Source organism: Micromys minutus (genome assembly GCF_963924665.1).
Source record: "Micromys minutus genome assembly, chromosome: 10".
Lineage (NCBI taxonomy): Eukaryota > Metazoa > Chordata > Mammalia > Rodentia > Muridae > Micromys > Micromys minutus.
Genome location: NC_137979.1, coordinates 23,736,390 through 23,752,737, shown reverse-complemented (window position 1 = coordinate 23,752,737; position 16,348 = coordinate 23,736,390). Strand labels below are relative to the sequence as shown.

The 16,348-nt window shown below is 47.4% G+C and overlaps 1 protein-coding gene across 1 annotated transcript in view; it reads left to right on the top strand.

Annotated features, from left to right (window-relative positions):
- Positions 1–16,348, top strand: part of TEKT1 (tektin 1) — a gene marked incomplete at its 3' end in the record, with an annotated part of 38,671 nt that overhangs the window by 22,014 nt on the left and 309 nt on the right. Inside the window, exons 3-7 of the mRNA XM_080924508.1 lie at positions 3,271–3,436; positions 5,641–5,769; positions 6,157–6,300; positions 9,276–9,498; positions 15,637–15,833. Coding sequence (XP_080780634.1) covers positions 3,271–3,436; positions 5,641–5,769; positions 6,157–6,300; positions 9,276–9,498; positions 15,637–15,833 — 859 coding nt within the window. The remainder of the gene's footprint in view (positions 1–3,270; positions 3,437–5,640; positions 5,770–6,156; positions 6,301–9,275; positions 9,499–15,636; positions 15,834–16,348) is intronic.

Sequence of the window (16,348 nt, the reverse complement as noted above, 5' to 3'; positions counted from 1 at the left end):
GTGACAGAATTAACCTCAAGCCTGAGGTTCTAGAGCACAAGGAAAATGGAGGAATTCATAAAAGCCACCAGAGAAGAAGCAGAGTTCACATTAATAAAAAAAATAAAATAAAATAAAACAGGGGATGAGAATCATTTCATTCTTGTCCACAAAAGCTCTGGAAGCCAGAAGGAAGCAGAGAGCGATCAGAAATCAGCATGAAAAGGGATTTACAGGCTACAAACCAGCACACAGCTGAGTAACACAGGCCGGGGTAGAAGAAAGCGGCACCCGGGCGTGCAGCTTGGTTTCAGCCCCTGTGCATGCATGTATTAGCATGTGCCTGGAGTTGTGCATCTGTGCAATAAAGGTATGAATTGAGGAGAAGGAAAACACGTGACTCAGGAAATGGGACTCCAGCACCTGAGATACACACAGAGTTCCCCAGAAACAAGACCAAAGGGTGATGGGCTGAGGCAGCATTACAGAGCAGGTCGCTGGTTACAGCAGGAGGAGAGGCCCAGTGAGAGATTCCCGGAAGAGATCCATCATCAATGGGTCACTTGACCTGTCGAGATTGATTGACAGGATGCTGGCTACTCTGTCAGAAAGTTTGAAGAAGCATTAGTAATTAATTCAGATAAAGTGAAGAGGCTACCTTGATCGTTTTTCTTTTATGTGTTATTTGTTCCTGTGTATGCGCATGTGAGTGCAGATGCCTGCGGAGGCCAGAGGAGGGCATCGGTCCTCAGAACTGGAGTTCCAGGTGGTTTAGAGCCACCTAACATGGGTCTGGCAAGAGCAGCAAGTGCTCCTACCCCAAGCTGTTTCTCTAGCCCCTGTAGTGGTTGCTATAGTAACCATTTTCCTATTTTCGAAATCTAATCTCCAAAAAAGATGTCAGTTGGCCTGGGGAGATGGCTCATTGTGTAAGATGGCTTACTGTGCAAACCTGAGGACCTGAGTTCAGATCCCAGCACCCACGTGAATGCCAAGCATTGCTTACAAATCCAGCACTGTGGGGGACAGATAAAGGAGAATCATTAGGGCTTGCTGGTCACCATGTTTAGTAAGAAGAGCCAGCCTCCCCCCCCCTTCTCTCTCCCCCTCTCTCCCTCCTTCCCTCCCCTGTCCTCCACAGCATAATACAATGCACACACGCTAATGCTTCTGTTATTTTAAGGAGAGGAAATCGATAATTACACGGTCAGTACCTCACTAGTTTAAGATTCGGTTGTGAAGCTGCCCATTCTGATTCGTGAGCTTGTATGCAGCTTGCTTTTATGATCAGCCACCTTTTACTTGTGCTGCTCAGGTAAATTTGCCTTTAGTCAGGGGTGGCGGCGTACTTCAGAATCCCAGCACCCAAGGAGCTGAGGACTGAAAATTCAAGGCCTCGAGTCAGGAGTCGGTGATGCACGTTTTTACCGCAGCACCCAGGAGGAGGCAGGTGGTAGATTTCTGTGAGTTCAAGACCAGCTTGGTCTACAGAATGAGTTCCAAGGTAGCCAGGGCTTGAAAAACCAAAAGGAAAAAAGAAAGAAAGAAAGAAAGAAAGAAAGGAAGAAAGAAAGAAAGGAAGGAAGGAAGGAAGGAAGGAAGGAAGGAAGGAAGAAAGGTTAAAGGCCAGTCCAAATTAGAGAGGGATATTGTCTAAACAAAGAAGCAAATTCCTATTTTGGTTTATCAAGAAAATAAAATGAAGCAATGATGTAATTATGATCATGTCAAAAAAGAAAGCCATTCAAGAAAATTACCAAAATATGCTATGGGAACTGTGTAAACGACGTTACATATTCAAAAATAGAAGTAGATTGCAGGTTAGTTTTTGATGAAATGTTGATACACATATATCGGGAAATGGAAGGACCAGGAGGCCGTTGTTTTGAGTTGGTTAAAAGCAATCAAGAGGTGAAGAACACAGCTCAGCATTACAGAGCCTGCCTAGCATGTTAAAGGGTCTAGGTTCAAACCTCATCCCTGAAACAAAACAAAACCAACCAAACAAACAAACAGTCGAGCAAAAAAGAGTGAGTGTTGAAATCAGTGCTCTAAGCAGAGGCCAGGGAGGAGGGCATCAGACTCACCAGGTCATGTAAGCTGCTGACTTCCCAAGCAACACACATTTCTATCTTCCATACAATGTCAAGGTTACAGGATTACAGTGATAACCCCATAGTTAAGAGTACACAATACTCTTGCAGAGGACCCAAGTTCAGTCCCTAGTGCCTCCCAACCACTTATGACTCCAGATCCGAGGTGCCCAGACCCCTCTGGCCTCTGCAGACACCAGAACTCATGTGCACAGAAATGCACACGTACACACACACACTTAAAACATTATAATAAATCTTTTTAAAAAAATTAAAGAGCTATCAGCCAGGTGGTGCACACCTATAATTCTAGTACTCAGGCTGAGACAAGAGGAAGGAAAGTTCAAAGCCAGCCTGGACTACATAGCAAGACTGCATCGTGAATGAATGAATGAATGAGTGAACAAATTATTTGAAATAGAGGGCAGTCAAAGAACTAGAGTTTAGAGTGATTAATACTATTTTGAGTGTAAGAAAAATCTCTCCCTTCCCTTTTGCTAATAAACATTTACACACACACACACACAATTTTTTTGAGGCAGGGTCTCAATGTAACTCAGGCTGGTTTGTACTTACTATATAGGAGAGAGAGAGAGAGAGAGAGAGAGAGAGAGAGAGAGAGAGAGAGAGAGACTTGAATTTTTGATTCTTCTACCCTTCAGTACTGGGATCACAGCCTTGTGCCAACATGCCCAGTTTGTTGGGTACTGGTGGATACTAGAAATTGAATTGCGAAGGTTGCCTGCATGTTAGGCAAACTCTTTACCAACTGAGCTACATTGCTCACCCTTCCTGATCAGCATGTATAAAAACATCACAAAGGCTGGTTGACGTAAAGTACATCTTTAATCCCAACACACAGGGGGCACAGGCAGGTGGATGTCTGTGAGTTCTAGGCCATACTGGTCTACATAGCAAGCTCCAGGGCTACATAGTGAGACTCTGTATCAAAAAGATGGTGGTGGTGGTGGTGGTTGTTGTTGTTGGTGGTGGTGGTGCACAGCTTCAAGAAAAGAGAAAATCTCAAGTAGTGTCACAAAAGTCTTGAAAAGTCATCTAGGCTTAGAGGGGGACTCAGCTGTGAACAAGCCAGGGGCCTAATCTCAATTCCTGGCACCACAGCAAACACACACACATACATATAACCGGCTCCTCTAGGAGCAGACAGATCAGGTTGTGACTTTTCTGTGTGCTTCAGAGCAGAGACTTGAGGAGGTCAAGTTCTGGAAGAAGGAATTAGATGACAAACTCGAACAGCTTGTGTACCAGACAGATGATCTGCTCACATACAAGACTCGCCTGCAGAAATCCTTGGAGAGTTTCAAGGAGCCCCTGCGTATCACGGAGAAGTGCCTGGCCTACAGGTAATTAGCCAGTGCAGGTGACTCTGCCTGCATTAGATGGCAGGTTGAGCTGAACTGAGTGAGACCTGTCTTGTCTGGGACCTCCGTGGGAGAGCACCACTTTTGGTTCATGCCTAGACTCTGTCAAAAAATTACAAAATCACATTAATCTTAAAATAGTTTCTTTTCTGGTCACAGAGTTTTGAGGTTTATTTTTACTGTATGTGTATGTGGTTTTGCTTGCATGTCTGTGTACCGGGTGTGTGGAGTGCCAGAGGAGTCCAGAAGGGGGCGCTAGATCCAGGTAGACCTGGAGTTAGGCATTTTTAACCATCATGTGGGTGCTGGGAATTGAAGTCAAGTTCTCAGGAAAAGCAGCTGGTGCTTTTAACTTCTGAGCCATCTCTCTAGCCTCCTTTCCCATCACTTTTAAGCAGTCTAGAAGTGTCCAGTTCCCATTGGCATAGTGTGCTGTAGTATTAGGGTTCCAGGCTTTTGCTTTTTGTTGCCTCATAGAACACAGGTTTTGATCTCTAGGCCACCTCATGAGTTGAGATGGTGGCCTAAGCTGTAGCCAGTTTATGTCCCCAGCAAGTAACAGTAAGTGAGGCTTGGCAGTCACCATTTCTTTGTACTTGCATTCCATTGGCCAGAACACAATCACATGACTACAGCAACAGAAGCTAGGAAATGGTTGTCTTTAGTTGGTGGCATCCGAGTGCTCAGCTGAAGTATCAGGGATTCCATTTCCGGAGAAGCTGGTGAGAAAGAGCACTGTAGCTTCTGGGAGACACAGGCCTGCTGAGATGCTCACAGCACCCTGCTTTCCAGAGAGGGGATGACACTCCTCTGTAAACCCAGGATTAGCACCTTACCCTCCCCTCCCCTCTCCTCCTCTTCTCTGGCAATGCCAATTTCTAAATCTGTTTGTTTTTTTTAGTCTAGTTGGAGAGTCATGATTAACTGGCGAGTCTGGCTTGTTTGTTTGCTTGTTTTGGTAGAGTCTTACTATGTAGACCAGGCTGGCCTAGAACAACTTAACATGCAAACCGAGAAAGTCTAGAACTCCACATCCTCCTGCCTCAACCCTCCTCCTCGGTGCTGTCCCTCTGAGTCTGTCTCTCACAAGTGCTTTTGCTCCAGCAGAGCCCTTTCCAATCCGGCATATTGTCCATACTGACTTTTATAGTTTTGACTTTTGAGATAGAGGCTTTTGTAGCCCAGGCTGGCCTCACATTCACTAGCTGAGAATGACTTTGCCCACACCTTCCCAGTGCTGGTGTAACTGGCGTGGATCTACATGTCTGGTTTATGTGAAACCCTGAGGGATCAAACCCAGGGCTTCAAGAGCGCTAGGCAAGCATTCGGCTGAGCTTTCTGTATTCCAGCCCTACACTGGCTTTGGAGTGAATGTGTCCAATTCTTGAGTTTTACAGGTCACCTCAAGCTTAAAACTTGTAATTACAACTTTGTGTCTGAACAGCTTGTGGCAAAGTTCAAGGTCCTTAGCGGGAGTCTGTCGTAACTGGACCCCAGCGAACTCTCTAGGCCCTTATCTCATCCCGCCCCCTGGGGAGGTTTTGGGGAGTCGTGTAGTGTGTCGGTTGGAAGCATGTGTAACGTTCAGCGTGTGACATGGAGTACTTCCTTCACGTCTTTGAGACTTAGTTCTCCCGTAGGCATTTTAAAAGTTGGGTGGAGGTCTGGGGTTCAGTGGTAGAGCCGTTGGCTGGTATGCTCCAGGGCCTGGGTTCCATCCCCAGATTGGGGGAAAATGGTTAAGAGGAGATATTTACACAAAAGCAAAACACAATAGCACAGAGCCTGTCACACGGTGGGTAATATCGATATTGGTACCATTGGTAGCAGAACCTTTTTTTTTTTTTTTTTTTTTCCTGGATTCAATTTCTTGTCTAAAGCCATGACTAGGACTAAGGAAAGAACTAGCTGTCTCTGAAATTCTGAGTCAAAAGATGGTTGTTTCTAATGAGTAAGAATGAAGGGGAGGGCTCCAGAGCAGATGGCCAAACTGAACAGTAGGCAGCAAGTGCCATGAAATCCAAGCGCTCAGGGGCTGAGGCAGGAGATCAGCCTGGGGTACAAACAAATTAAAGGGCAGGGGGTGTCATGTGGGGTTTTCAGGCCCGGTGTCTGCATATGTTTGGGATATTTTGAAGAGCCACTGGCACCAAGCAGTGTCCCCCGCCCCTGCCCCTCCCTGCCAGGGAGAAGCGCGTGGGCATCGATCTGGTGCACGATGTGGTGGAGCAGGAGCTGCAGAAGGAGGCCGATATCATCCACGGGGTTATGAACCTGCTTGTGCGGACGCTGGAGGAGACTTCAGAACAGATCAGGTACTGGCAGACCCACCCAAGTCTGGGGAAACCTGTATGGCGCTCCCCACAGATGGTGTGCGCCCCCTGGTGGAGCACACGTGTAGAGGCCGAATTCCTGCCTCCTCCCCAGTTGCCCGCTGGTGGCAGGGGCAGATAGTGGCAGCACCTCACCAAGGTGACTCACTGGGGCACTCTGCGAGCACTCTGATCCCTCAGTTCAGTTTGGCAGAGAGGCTTGGTCTCCAAGCATCAATTGGCACGTGTGTGCACTGGTCACATGGAAGCGGGGCTCATGCTCAAAGGACCGAGTTTCAGCTTCATTTGTTAGGGTCTCCCACGATCCTGCAAGTGCCATCAGATCTTTGCCGTGGGAGAAACCCGGCTCGCCTTCTTCCTTCCCTTCAGGCTGAACCGCTCTGCCAAGTACAATTTGGAAAAGGATTTGAAGGATAAGTTCATGGCCATAACTATCGACGACGTCTGCTTCTCCCTCAACAATAACTCACCAAATATCAAGTATTCTGAGAATGTTGTGAGAATCGAGCCCAAGTGAGTGGGGTGCTGCCGCTGGGAATACCCCGGGTCCTATCAGCCCGACAGAGCCAGGGGAAGCATCCTAGAGCCCCGCAGAGCCAGGAGGCTTGGTACGAGGCCTCTGCTGAGCAGTTTTATCCTGCCCTGCCAGAGTCCTCTCTCATTTTAAGAAAGACTGGCGCAGTATGTCCAAAGACTTACACTGTACTCCTTTATCTATTTATAGTTTAACAAGTGGAAGACTATAAGAGCTATAGTAATGGGTGAGTTACTAATACTCTCAATCTGTCCTTTTCCGAGATAATTAGTGAACTGTTGGCCCATGCAAACAAACGCACATCCAACACTCAGGTCTGTTTTGTTTAGTTTGCAAAAGATATGTACCTTTTTTTATAACATCTAATTTGTATTTAAAAAATATTCATTATTTATTCTCAGTTTATTTCATTTTTATGTATGAGTTCTCTCTGTCTGCATGTACACCTGCATGTCAGAAGAGGGCATAGGATCCTATTACAGCTGTCTATGAGCCACCATGTGGTTGCTGGGGATTGAACTCAGGACCTCTGGAAGAGCAGCCAGTGCTCTTCACTGCTGAGCCATCTCTCTCTCCACACCCTCATTTGGATATTTAAATAAAAAGCATTAATTTATGTATTTGTGCGGATGGGTGGGTACAATTGTGCACATGTGGAGGTCAGAGAACACCTGGTGGGAGTTGGCTCCCACATGGAAATTCTCCCATGTGGGTCCTGGGGACACACTCAGGTGGGCAGGCTAGGTCACAGGCAGTTTTACCTGCTGCATTATCCCACTGGACCCCTTACCTGCATCTTCAGATAGTTTTATAACGTAGAGCTAACTTATTCAATATTAAACACACACACATAAAATACATACAGCAAATACTCAATACACACACTTCAATGATCATCAATAATGCATCACTTTTTATAATTTTTAAATTTTTATTTAATGTGCGTTGGCGTTTTGCTTACCTGTATGTCTGTGAGAGGGTGCTGGAATCCATGGACACCACAGTTGTGACAATTGTAAGCAGTCATGTGGGTAATGGAATTGAACCCCGGGCCTTTGGAAGAACTGCCTGTGCTTTTAACCACTAAGCCATCTTCCTCCTCCTTCTTGGATATTTTCTTTACTTACATTTCAAATGTTATCCCCTTTCCCAGTTTCCCCTCTGGAATCCTCCTATCCTATCCCCCTCCCCCTACCTCTGTGAGCATGTTCCCCCACCCACACACTCCCTCACACCTCTTCGCCCTGGCATTTTCCTACACTGGGGTACTGAGCCTTTCATTGATAAGGCCATCCTCTGCTCTCTATGTGGCTGGAGTCATGGGTCACTCCATGTGTGCTCTTTGGCTGGTGGTTTAGTCTCTGGGAACTCTGGGGTGTCTGGTTGCCCGAGGGTCACCCACTCCAGACTATATTGTGGATGTCAAGAAGGGCATGCTGACAGGTGCCTGATATAGCTGTCTCCTGAGAGGCTCTGTCAAATCCTGAGAAATACAGAGTCAGATGCTCTCAACCACCCATTGGACTGAGAACGAGGTCCCCAGTGGAGGAGTTAGAAAAAGAACTGAAGGAGCTGAAGGGGTTTTCAACCCCACAGGAAGAACTACAATATCAACCAACCAGACCCCCAGAGCCATCTTTGATGTTAGTATCTTTTGAATGTATAAAAGAATAGAAAGATAATGCACCCCCATCTTAGCATCTCAGAATTATAATGATCAAGAATATCTCATGATCTTGGGTGTGTTGAGAGGCCAGACAGTGTCTAGCTGGTGACCTGGCTCAGGGTGTCCTTGGGTGGAAAACAAACTGAGGCAGGGACTACAGCCATCAGAAGGCTGGAGGAGGGATGGGCTTCCAAAGTAACCCATGTTCCCAGCTTTTGAACTTCTCCATGCACAGTTTCAAGGCACAGAACCTGGCTTCTCCCATCCCAAGTGATGGAAGAGAAAGAAAAGGAAAAGGGTGGAGGGAGAGGGGAATCTACGAGAAGCTACGGTGCTTTTTAACATTCCTGTCTCAGAACTGGCCTCTTGTAAGAAACAAGTTGGCAGTTTGTTTTTTATCATCTAGGCAAAGGGGACGGGGATCTCTGGGGACTAGTCACAGAGTGGAGTCCAGGCGTGGAGGGAAAGAACACCCTAACACCCTCTACCTGCTACCATGGAACCGTTCTGGCCCCTCATTCTCCCCCTTTCCTTTTATTTTGAGATGAAACTTTTGATGTAATTAAGGTCCAGTCATCATCATGGTGGGAAGCATGGCAGCATCCAGGCAGACATGGTGCCGGAGAAGGAACTGAGAGTTCTACATCCTGATCCCCCGCAGCAGAAGGGGACTATATGTAACACTGCTGTAGCTCAAGCACATGCAACACCTCAAAGCCCGCCTCCACAGTGACACACTTCTGCCAACAAGGCCACACCCACTTTAATAAGGCCATACCCACATTAATAAGGCCACTCCTCTAGTGATGCCACTCCCTGTGGGCCAAGCAATCAAACACACGGATCTATAGGGGCTATTCCTGTGAAACCACCACCGTTGGCATTTCCTCACCAAGCCATCAATCTCTTTAACTCCTGGCTTTCTAGTATTTCGTGAGCTAGGTTAGAACTATTGTCACATGCTTGTGTTTTGTGTTGTCTCCAGCTGTGTGATCCTGACTAAATTCATTTATCCCTCTGAGACCGTTTTCTCTGTGAAGTTAGGGTCATAAAAGTAGCTTAGTGGGCTTCCTGGGGATAAGAGGTTATATCTTTCACAGCCTGACATCCAGTACAGACATGAGGGGTTTCCAAAGATATTATCCTATTGTTGGCTCTGGCCAGTGGTGGGAAAACACCCTAGGTGTTTGTGGGGTGGAGGTAGCTTAGTGTCCAGTAATTCTCAGGCGTTTCCCCTGCCACCCCAGCCCGGATGTGCTGTGAACAAGTGAGAAACTTGTGTTTCAGCTCAGTGAGTCTGGAGGACTGGCTGGACTTCTCCAATGCCAATGTGGAGAAGGCAGACAAACAGCTGAACAACTCGATGACGATGAAGACCCTGGTGGACCAGATCCTGTCCCAGACAGCTAATGACCTGCGCAGACAGTGCGAGGTGGTAGACACGGCATTCGTAAATGGGCTGAAGGAGACCAAGGATGCCAGGAACAAGCTGGCTGATCATCTGGCCAAGGTGAGGTCCCAGGGACACCGTGTATTCATGAGGCCTTACTGTGGACACATAAACGTCTGTGTGTGCTGGGCCTCTGTGTGCACACACTCTGCAGAAACCCGAGCTGCAAGGAGACAGAGCCCGAGGGTGGGAGAAAGGAGGCTGGGATCTGGACACAGCCTTACATCTTCCTCATGTGATATGAGGAGAGGGACCCTGAACTCAGACAAGCTGAAGCACCCAGTTTCTCCAAACCTAGCTCTGGCTCTCTGGTCAACTGTTCCTGATGTACCCTATTGGTACACTGGCAAATGGTTTCTGGAAGTAAAACAAAAAACAAACAAAAACAAACAAAAAAACAAAAAAACCAAAGAAACAAACAAAACAAACAAAACAACAAACAAAAAACAAACAAACAAATGTAACCATCAGAGCCCACGGGAGCTAATTCCCACACACCTCTCTTACTTCAGGACCTGGGGACCTGAGCACACATGGCCAGTCCGTAGCCCGAGCTCAGAGATGTGCAGAAGTGGAGTCTAGTGGGACAGGACTGCATTTTGAACTTTAAAGATGGAGACCCACATTCCAATCTTGTAGCAGTGACCTGAAGGACTTAAATGGATCCCTCAAGCTCTCTGCACCCCTTGCCCCAGCTGTAACATGGGGACCAGGACGTGGCTTCTTCAGCTGAGAGACTCTGAGGCTTCAGAGCAGCCGTGGCTGGGGCTGGGGCTGGGGAATACAGTGCCGGCCTTGTCCATCACCTATGGTGGGCCTCCTCTTCCTCCTCCTCTTTCTCCTCCTCCTTTCCCTCCTCCCCATCTCCTTTTCCTTCTTCAAGATAGGAATTTTCAGTGTCGCCCTGGCTGTTCTGGACCTTGTCTGTAGACCAGGCTGGCTTCAGACTCAGAGATCCACCTGCCTCTGTCTATTGCCACTGCCGCCGGCTTCACTTACATCTTGTAGCTACTTCTAAGACAGAAGTATGTGAAATTGACTTTATAATAGTTTACTTAGCTTTCAATATAATTTATTTCAGCACATTATTTGTATTTTTTTAGCATGTATTTTATAGTTAACGCTTTGGGGCTGGGAGTGGCTCTGTGGGTGAAGTGTGAGCATAAGGGGGACCCTGAGCTTTGATCCCCAGCAGCCATGATAAAGGTAGGGTATGGAGGCACACACTGTGATGGATGATAGTGGTGGCACAGCTGGGTGTGGGTTGGAGACATATGGCTCCTGAGGGCTTCTGACCAGCTAGTGTAGCTGGAGTAGTGAGGACCAGATTCACAGAGAGACCCTGCTTTAAAAAAGAAGGTAGGAACAATAGGGGAATATACTCAACATTGACCTCTGGAGTCCACACATTCGCACATGGGTATGTGCACCTGCCACACATGCACAGGCACACAAACACTCATGCACACACATGCACACACAAACACATTCACACACTCTCCACAGGCACACACACTTATGCGCGCACACACACACACACACACACACACACACACATAACTCCTCACCCACTCCCACACACCTTTAAAATCTAATAATTTGATGCACACAGACCCCTGTGTGGCAGCATATGCCATTAGTCTTAGTACTTGTGAGGCAGAGACAGAGGTCTGTGACTTTGAGGCCAGTCTAGTGCACACAGCAAGATCCCAGCCAGTAAGGGATACATAGTGAGACTCTTAACATACACAGTCTCTAAGAACGCTGTTAATAGTAGTCCAAGTTCAAAGGCATTAAGAGTTTGCGGGAAACCATTTTCTGTTTTTAGAGTCTCACATTTCAAGATCTATTACAGACACAGCTACCTGAGCTTGGGTAAAGTTCTGTGGACAGACGAATAAGCAAGCTTGGGCTTCGCATGGCTCTGGGGAAACTATGGACTTAGGCCCCACGAGGAAGGGACAGAGTTGGCTTTCTTCTGACAGAGGGCTCCCTGGTCGGGAAGAGGCTTTGCAAGCAGAAAGGACAACCTCCTGCTCTCTTTTTATAAGGAGACTGTAGGGAGCCGTTGGTGCCAATACATGGCGCCGGCTTCCCGCCGGCAGGAAAAGGCATGCAACCACAGGATTCTTCTGCGAACAACCTTTATTGTATAGCACTCTTGAGCAGGGGACTCCCTGAGTAGGGGACTTCTCCTGAGTAGGGGATTTCTCCTGAGCAGGAGACTTCTCCACGTGGGACTTCCCTCCAGCAGGGGTCTTTTCTCTGTGTAGGGGACTCCTCTTTCGCAGGGGTCTTCTCTGCGGCAGGGGTCTTCCCTAGCACTGGGGACTTCTCTCCGTGGGAGAGAAATGCACTGCTTATATATGCCTAAGAGACTTGTCTTGCTACCTGATTGGTGCATCCTCCAGTAGCTCATTAGTGTGCCCCGAGAGTGGGCTATGAAGTATGTGGCGCTTGCGCTCTAAGTCTCTTGGCTGGGCAACAGCTCTGTTTGCTGAGTCCTCGGAGGGAAGCCGGCACCATGTATTGGCACCAACGGCTCCCTACAGGAGACAACTGTTTACTCAGTGAGCTTTCCCCTGAAAGCTTTACGATTAAGTAATACAGTGTTTAAAATAATCAAATGCACAAGTCAGAAAATATTTTTATATATAAAAAAATCAAGTAGTAAATATTGCAGGCATTACGGGCCAAGAGGCACTGGCCAGTGGTGTTATGTTAGTGTTTCTGCAGCAAGAAAGACAACACATTTCCAAAAAGTCTTCATTGTTGGAAAAATTTGGCAACAAAACAACAACAATAATAATCATAACAACAGAGTATAGTTTTTAAACATGGTCTACTTATAAGAAGAGAGAAGTTCTGTTGTGGGGAGGTAGGATCTTGCTTTGTTCTGGTGTAGAGTTAGTGGGTCCTATAAAGCCCTTCGCAAGCGTTCATTTGCCAACACAGGTCTGTAATGAACGGCTACACAGTCCAACCAAAATGTAATTTCACTCGGATCCGCACTGCCAGCGGACGACAGAACGTTCAAGCAAATGACCTGAGTTGGCTGTGCTCGTTCCTTGGAAAGCCCTGGTGGGCGGCTGTCAGATGATCCCCCCGATAGTTGCCTCTTAGCACGGACATCCCTTCTAGCTGAAGTTGAGGCAGACGCTCCTTCAATGCTGTCCAGTGAGGTCTGAAATCTGGACATTGCCTTTGGCTTGCTTTGAGGTCAGAACCCACTGCTGGGAGGCTAGCGGTGACGTTTGCAAATTTTCGCAGGGAGGAAGTCTTCCTTCTTGGTTATACACTGAGGTGTGGAGGGCAGCTTGACAAGTCAGCTGGCTGCATCCTCAGCTGTGTGCCTCGGGCTGTCTTGCCTCCACATTGCAGGCCAGGTCCAAGGAGGAAGATTTTTGTGTCTGCATCGAAAACTAATTTCCAAAGAGACAGCACAGCACTGGTTAGCAACAGCTGAGGGTGCTGCTGCTTATTCCGGAAAATTCCAATCCTAGCCCTGGGCTAACATAAACCACAAGAAAATGTGAGCGTGGTAAAGCCACAGAGCTGGTGGGCCGAGGAGCACCCAGAACCGTTGAGCTCTGTTCCTATGAAACGGCGTGGTGTCGGGTCTGAGAGTCAGTGTAGCACCAGCGGCCAGACGCTCTGTGCACAGTACATTTAAGAATGACGTGTGTGTGTGTGTGTGTGTGTGTGTGTGTGTGTAGGTAGCATATGTGCTAAAGTCACAGGGTTGTGGGGCATCTGATGTGGGTGCCGAGAACCAACTGCAGTCCTCGGAAGCACCAGCAAGGGCCCTTAACCTCTAAGCCAGTTCTCTGACCCTGAATTTAAGGAATTTTAAGGAGAAGTTTAAGAAATTCTAGTACAAATCTCATAGAATTTGTCTGTGTTCTAATCTGAATAAGTCAGCTTTCAAAATACAGACGAGTGGAAATCAAAACAGTAGGTAGCCATGCTAGGGAAGGAGCCACTCGACAGTGGGGGTGCTAAACAACAACAAAAAACAAACAAACAAACAAACAAACAAACAAAAAACCCTGAATCCTTATGGTTTAGAAACACACTAAAATATATGATGCTGAAATAAGATAATATTGCATGAGATTTACTTTAAAATAACCAGGCTGCAGCTGAGTGGTGGCACATGCCTTTTAGTCCCAGCACTCAGGAGGCAGAGGCAGGAGGATCTCTGTTTTGCGGTCGACCTAATCTACAGAGCAAGTTCCAGGACAGCCAGGGCTACACAGAGAAACCCTGTCTCAAAAAATCAAAACAAAAATAATAAAATAAATCAATCAGACTGATGGGTAGGGAAAAATATGGATAAAACAAGATGAGGTATTTTCGTTTGGTGGTTTTGTTGTTCTTGCTGTTGATTTTGTCTTGTTTGAGGCAGGATTTCTCTGTGAAGCTCTGGTTGTCCTGGGACTTGCTTTGTAGACCAGGCTATCCTTGAACTCACAGAGATCCACCAGCCCCTGTCTCTCAAGAGCTGGGATTAAAGGTGTGATCCACTACAGCCGCCTTTGTTTTTTGTTTTTTTTTTTTTGTGAGACATGATCTCACAGTGTAGTACTGCCTGTCCTGGAACTTACAGTATTTATTAGGTTAGTCTCAAATTCAGAGATCTGCCTGCCTCTGCCTCCTGAGTGCTGGGACTAAGGATGTGCACCACGCTGAGCCTGAGACTCATCAGTCTGCCTACTCATCAGTGTGTGTGGAATTTTTCATGATGCAAAACCACCAACAAAAAACAACTCAAGGAGAGTTTTGCAGGGCACAGTGCTAGTGATTGAACCCATGGCCTATGCACGGCAGGCAGGTCTTCTGCCTCAGTCTACCCTCATGACCCCGATACTAATGTAAGAGAACTGAGTAGCTTACAAGTGTCTTTCTGTGCACAAAGCCAATCTCGAACACACTCACCGTGCTGGAGAGGTGGCTCGTTCCACACAAGGACCCACATTTGGTCACCAGAACTCATGTTTTCCTTTTTTATTTTAAAGGGTCAGTATGTAAAATAGCCAGGTGTGGGGGCCTGTGCTTGGAATCTCAGAACTGGGAGGGATGGAGGAAGGTGGAGGGGAAGTGAGACAAGCAGGTCTCTGGAGCTTGCTCGTCTGCCAGACTGGCCTGCTGTGAGCTCTGGGCCAATGAGAGACTGTTAAAAAAACAAAAAGGGTGGCCAGCACCTGAAGAACAGTACCCAGGGCTGGCCTTTGGTTTCCATGTTTATACCTGAACGTACACACATGCACTAACAACAAAGCTTGGGCGACATTATCATTCTTCCCCCCAGAATTCTAGGTGACAGAACGGGCACTGGTACTAGTGTGTGTGTGTGTGTGTGTGTGTGTGTGTGTGTGTGTGTGTGTGTGTGTGTGTATTCAAGGAAATATCAACTTTCTGTTCCTGATGTGAAGGAACGGGCACTGGTACTAGTGTGTGTGTGTGTGTGTGTGTGTGTGTGTGTGTGTGTGTGTGTATTCAAGGAAATATCAACTTTCTGTTCCTGATGCGAAGGTACGTTTAACCAGGTAGGCAAGAAGCCTTGAGCAATAGCGTGGGGGCATAGCCGGCTGCGTTAGCTACTTTATTGTTGTTGTGATAGAACACCCCAGCAAAAGCAACTTAGGGAAGAAAAGTTTAGAGGAATAGAGCCCCTCTTGTCAGGGAATTCTTGGTTTGATGACAGGGCCAAGAGACTAGTTGTTCAGGTTTTCATCCGTACAGAGGAAGTAGAAAGAGAAAGAGAAGGAAGCGGAATAAGACCATAACCCTTCAAAGCCCGCCCTCCATCAAGCCTGTACCAACTCAAAGATTCATATCCACCCCAAGACCACCAACAACTGGGGCCAAATGCCCACACACACGAGTCTATGAGAGATACTTCTCACTGAAACCACTACAGTGACCGGGCCTTGGCTGGGTTGTTCTCCAGGGAAGTCACACCATCTGTGTGGGTGCTGAGGAAACGCTCAGCCAGGTGGATCTGCTGTGTCTGGGTTCCACAGTCGCTTGAGCATCTCTGCTTTGGGGGCAAGCGATCAGATTGTCTGGGCTTCTGCTTATGTGGGGATGTGAGGTTGGGCCTTAACGTTCGTGGTCACACCAGATCTGTCCATGCTGTTGATTTCCAACTGGCACAGCGAAAACCTCCTCACCTACTCCAATACTTTCCGCCAGGTTATGGAAGAAATTGCTTCCCAGGAAAAAAACATCATGGTTCTTGAAAATGCCATCACGCAGCAAGAAGGGCCAGCTAAGGTCGCACACACACGCCTGGAGACCAGGACGCACCGGCCTAACGTGGAGCTGTGTCGAGATGTGGCTCAGTATCGGCTGATCAAGGAGGTTCAGGAGATCAACCACAATGTTGCCAGGTGGGCCGGCCCCTGCTGGGGCGTGACCTCAGCCTGCTGTGTAAATCTCAGTGTAGGCACAGCAAAGGGTGCTGCTGGCTCTGTAACGCTGGAAGGATGCCTTCCTAGATGCCAGGTCTGCTAACTCCAACCAGAGCAGCTGCCATTGATGAAGCAGAGCTCAGTGTCAAGACATTCTGTTATAACAAATGTTATATGTTATAATCCAGATGTTTAGGTAATACCTGCCGTTTTAAATGTCAGCTATTTAGTTTTCCAGTGCTGGAAAGAAAGCCCAGGGCCTTGGGCTCACTATGTAAGATCTCTGCCACTGAGCACGATCCCCCAACTCTTGCTTTGAGACAGTTCTTGCTAAGTAGGTTGGGGTGACCTTGAACTTTGTATGTAGCCCAGGCTGGCTTTTCAATCATGACCCCATCCCCTAAGTGCTAGGTGTATACCGCTGCTTCTACCAACATGTGTCTCAAGCCTGGCCGTAGCCAGCAGACAGAGAGCACTGCCAGGAGAAGCAAGGG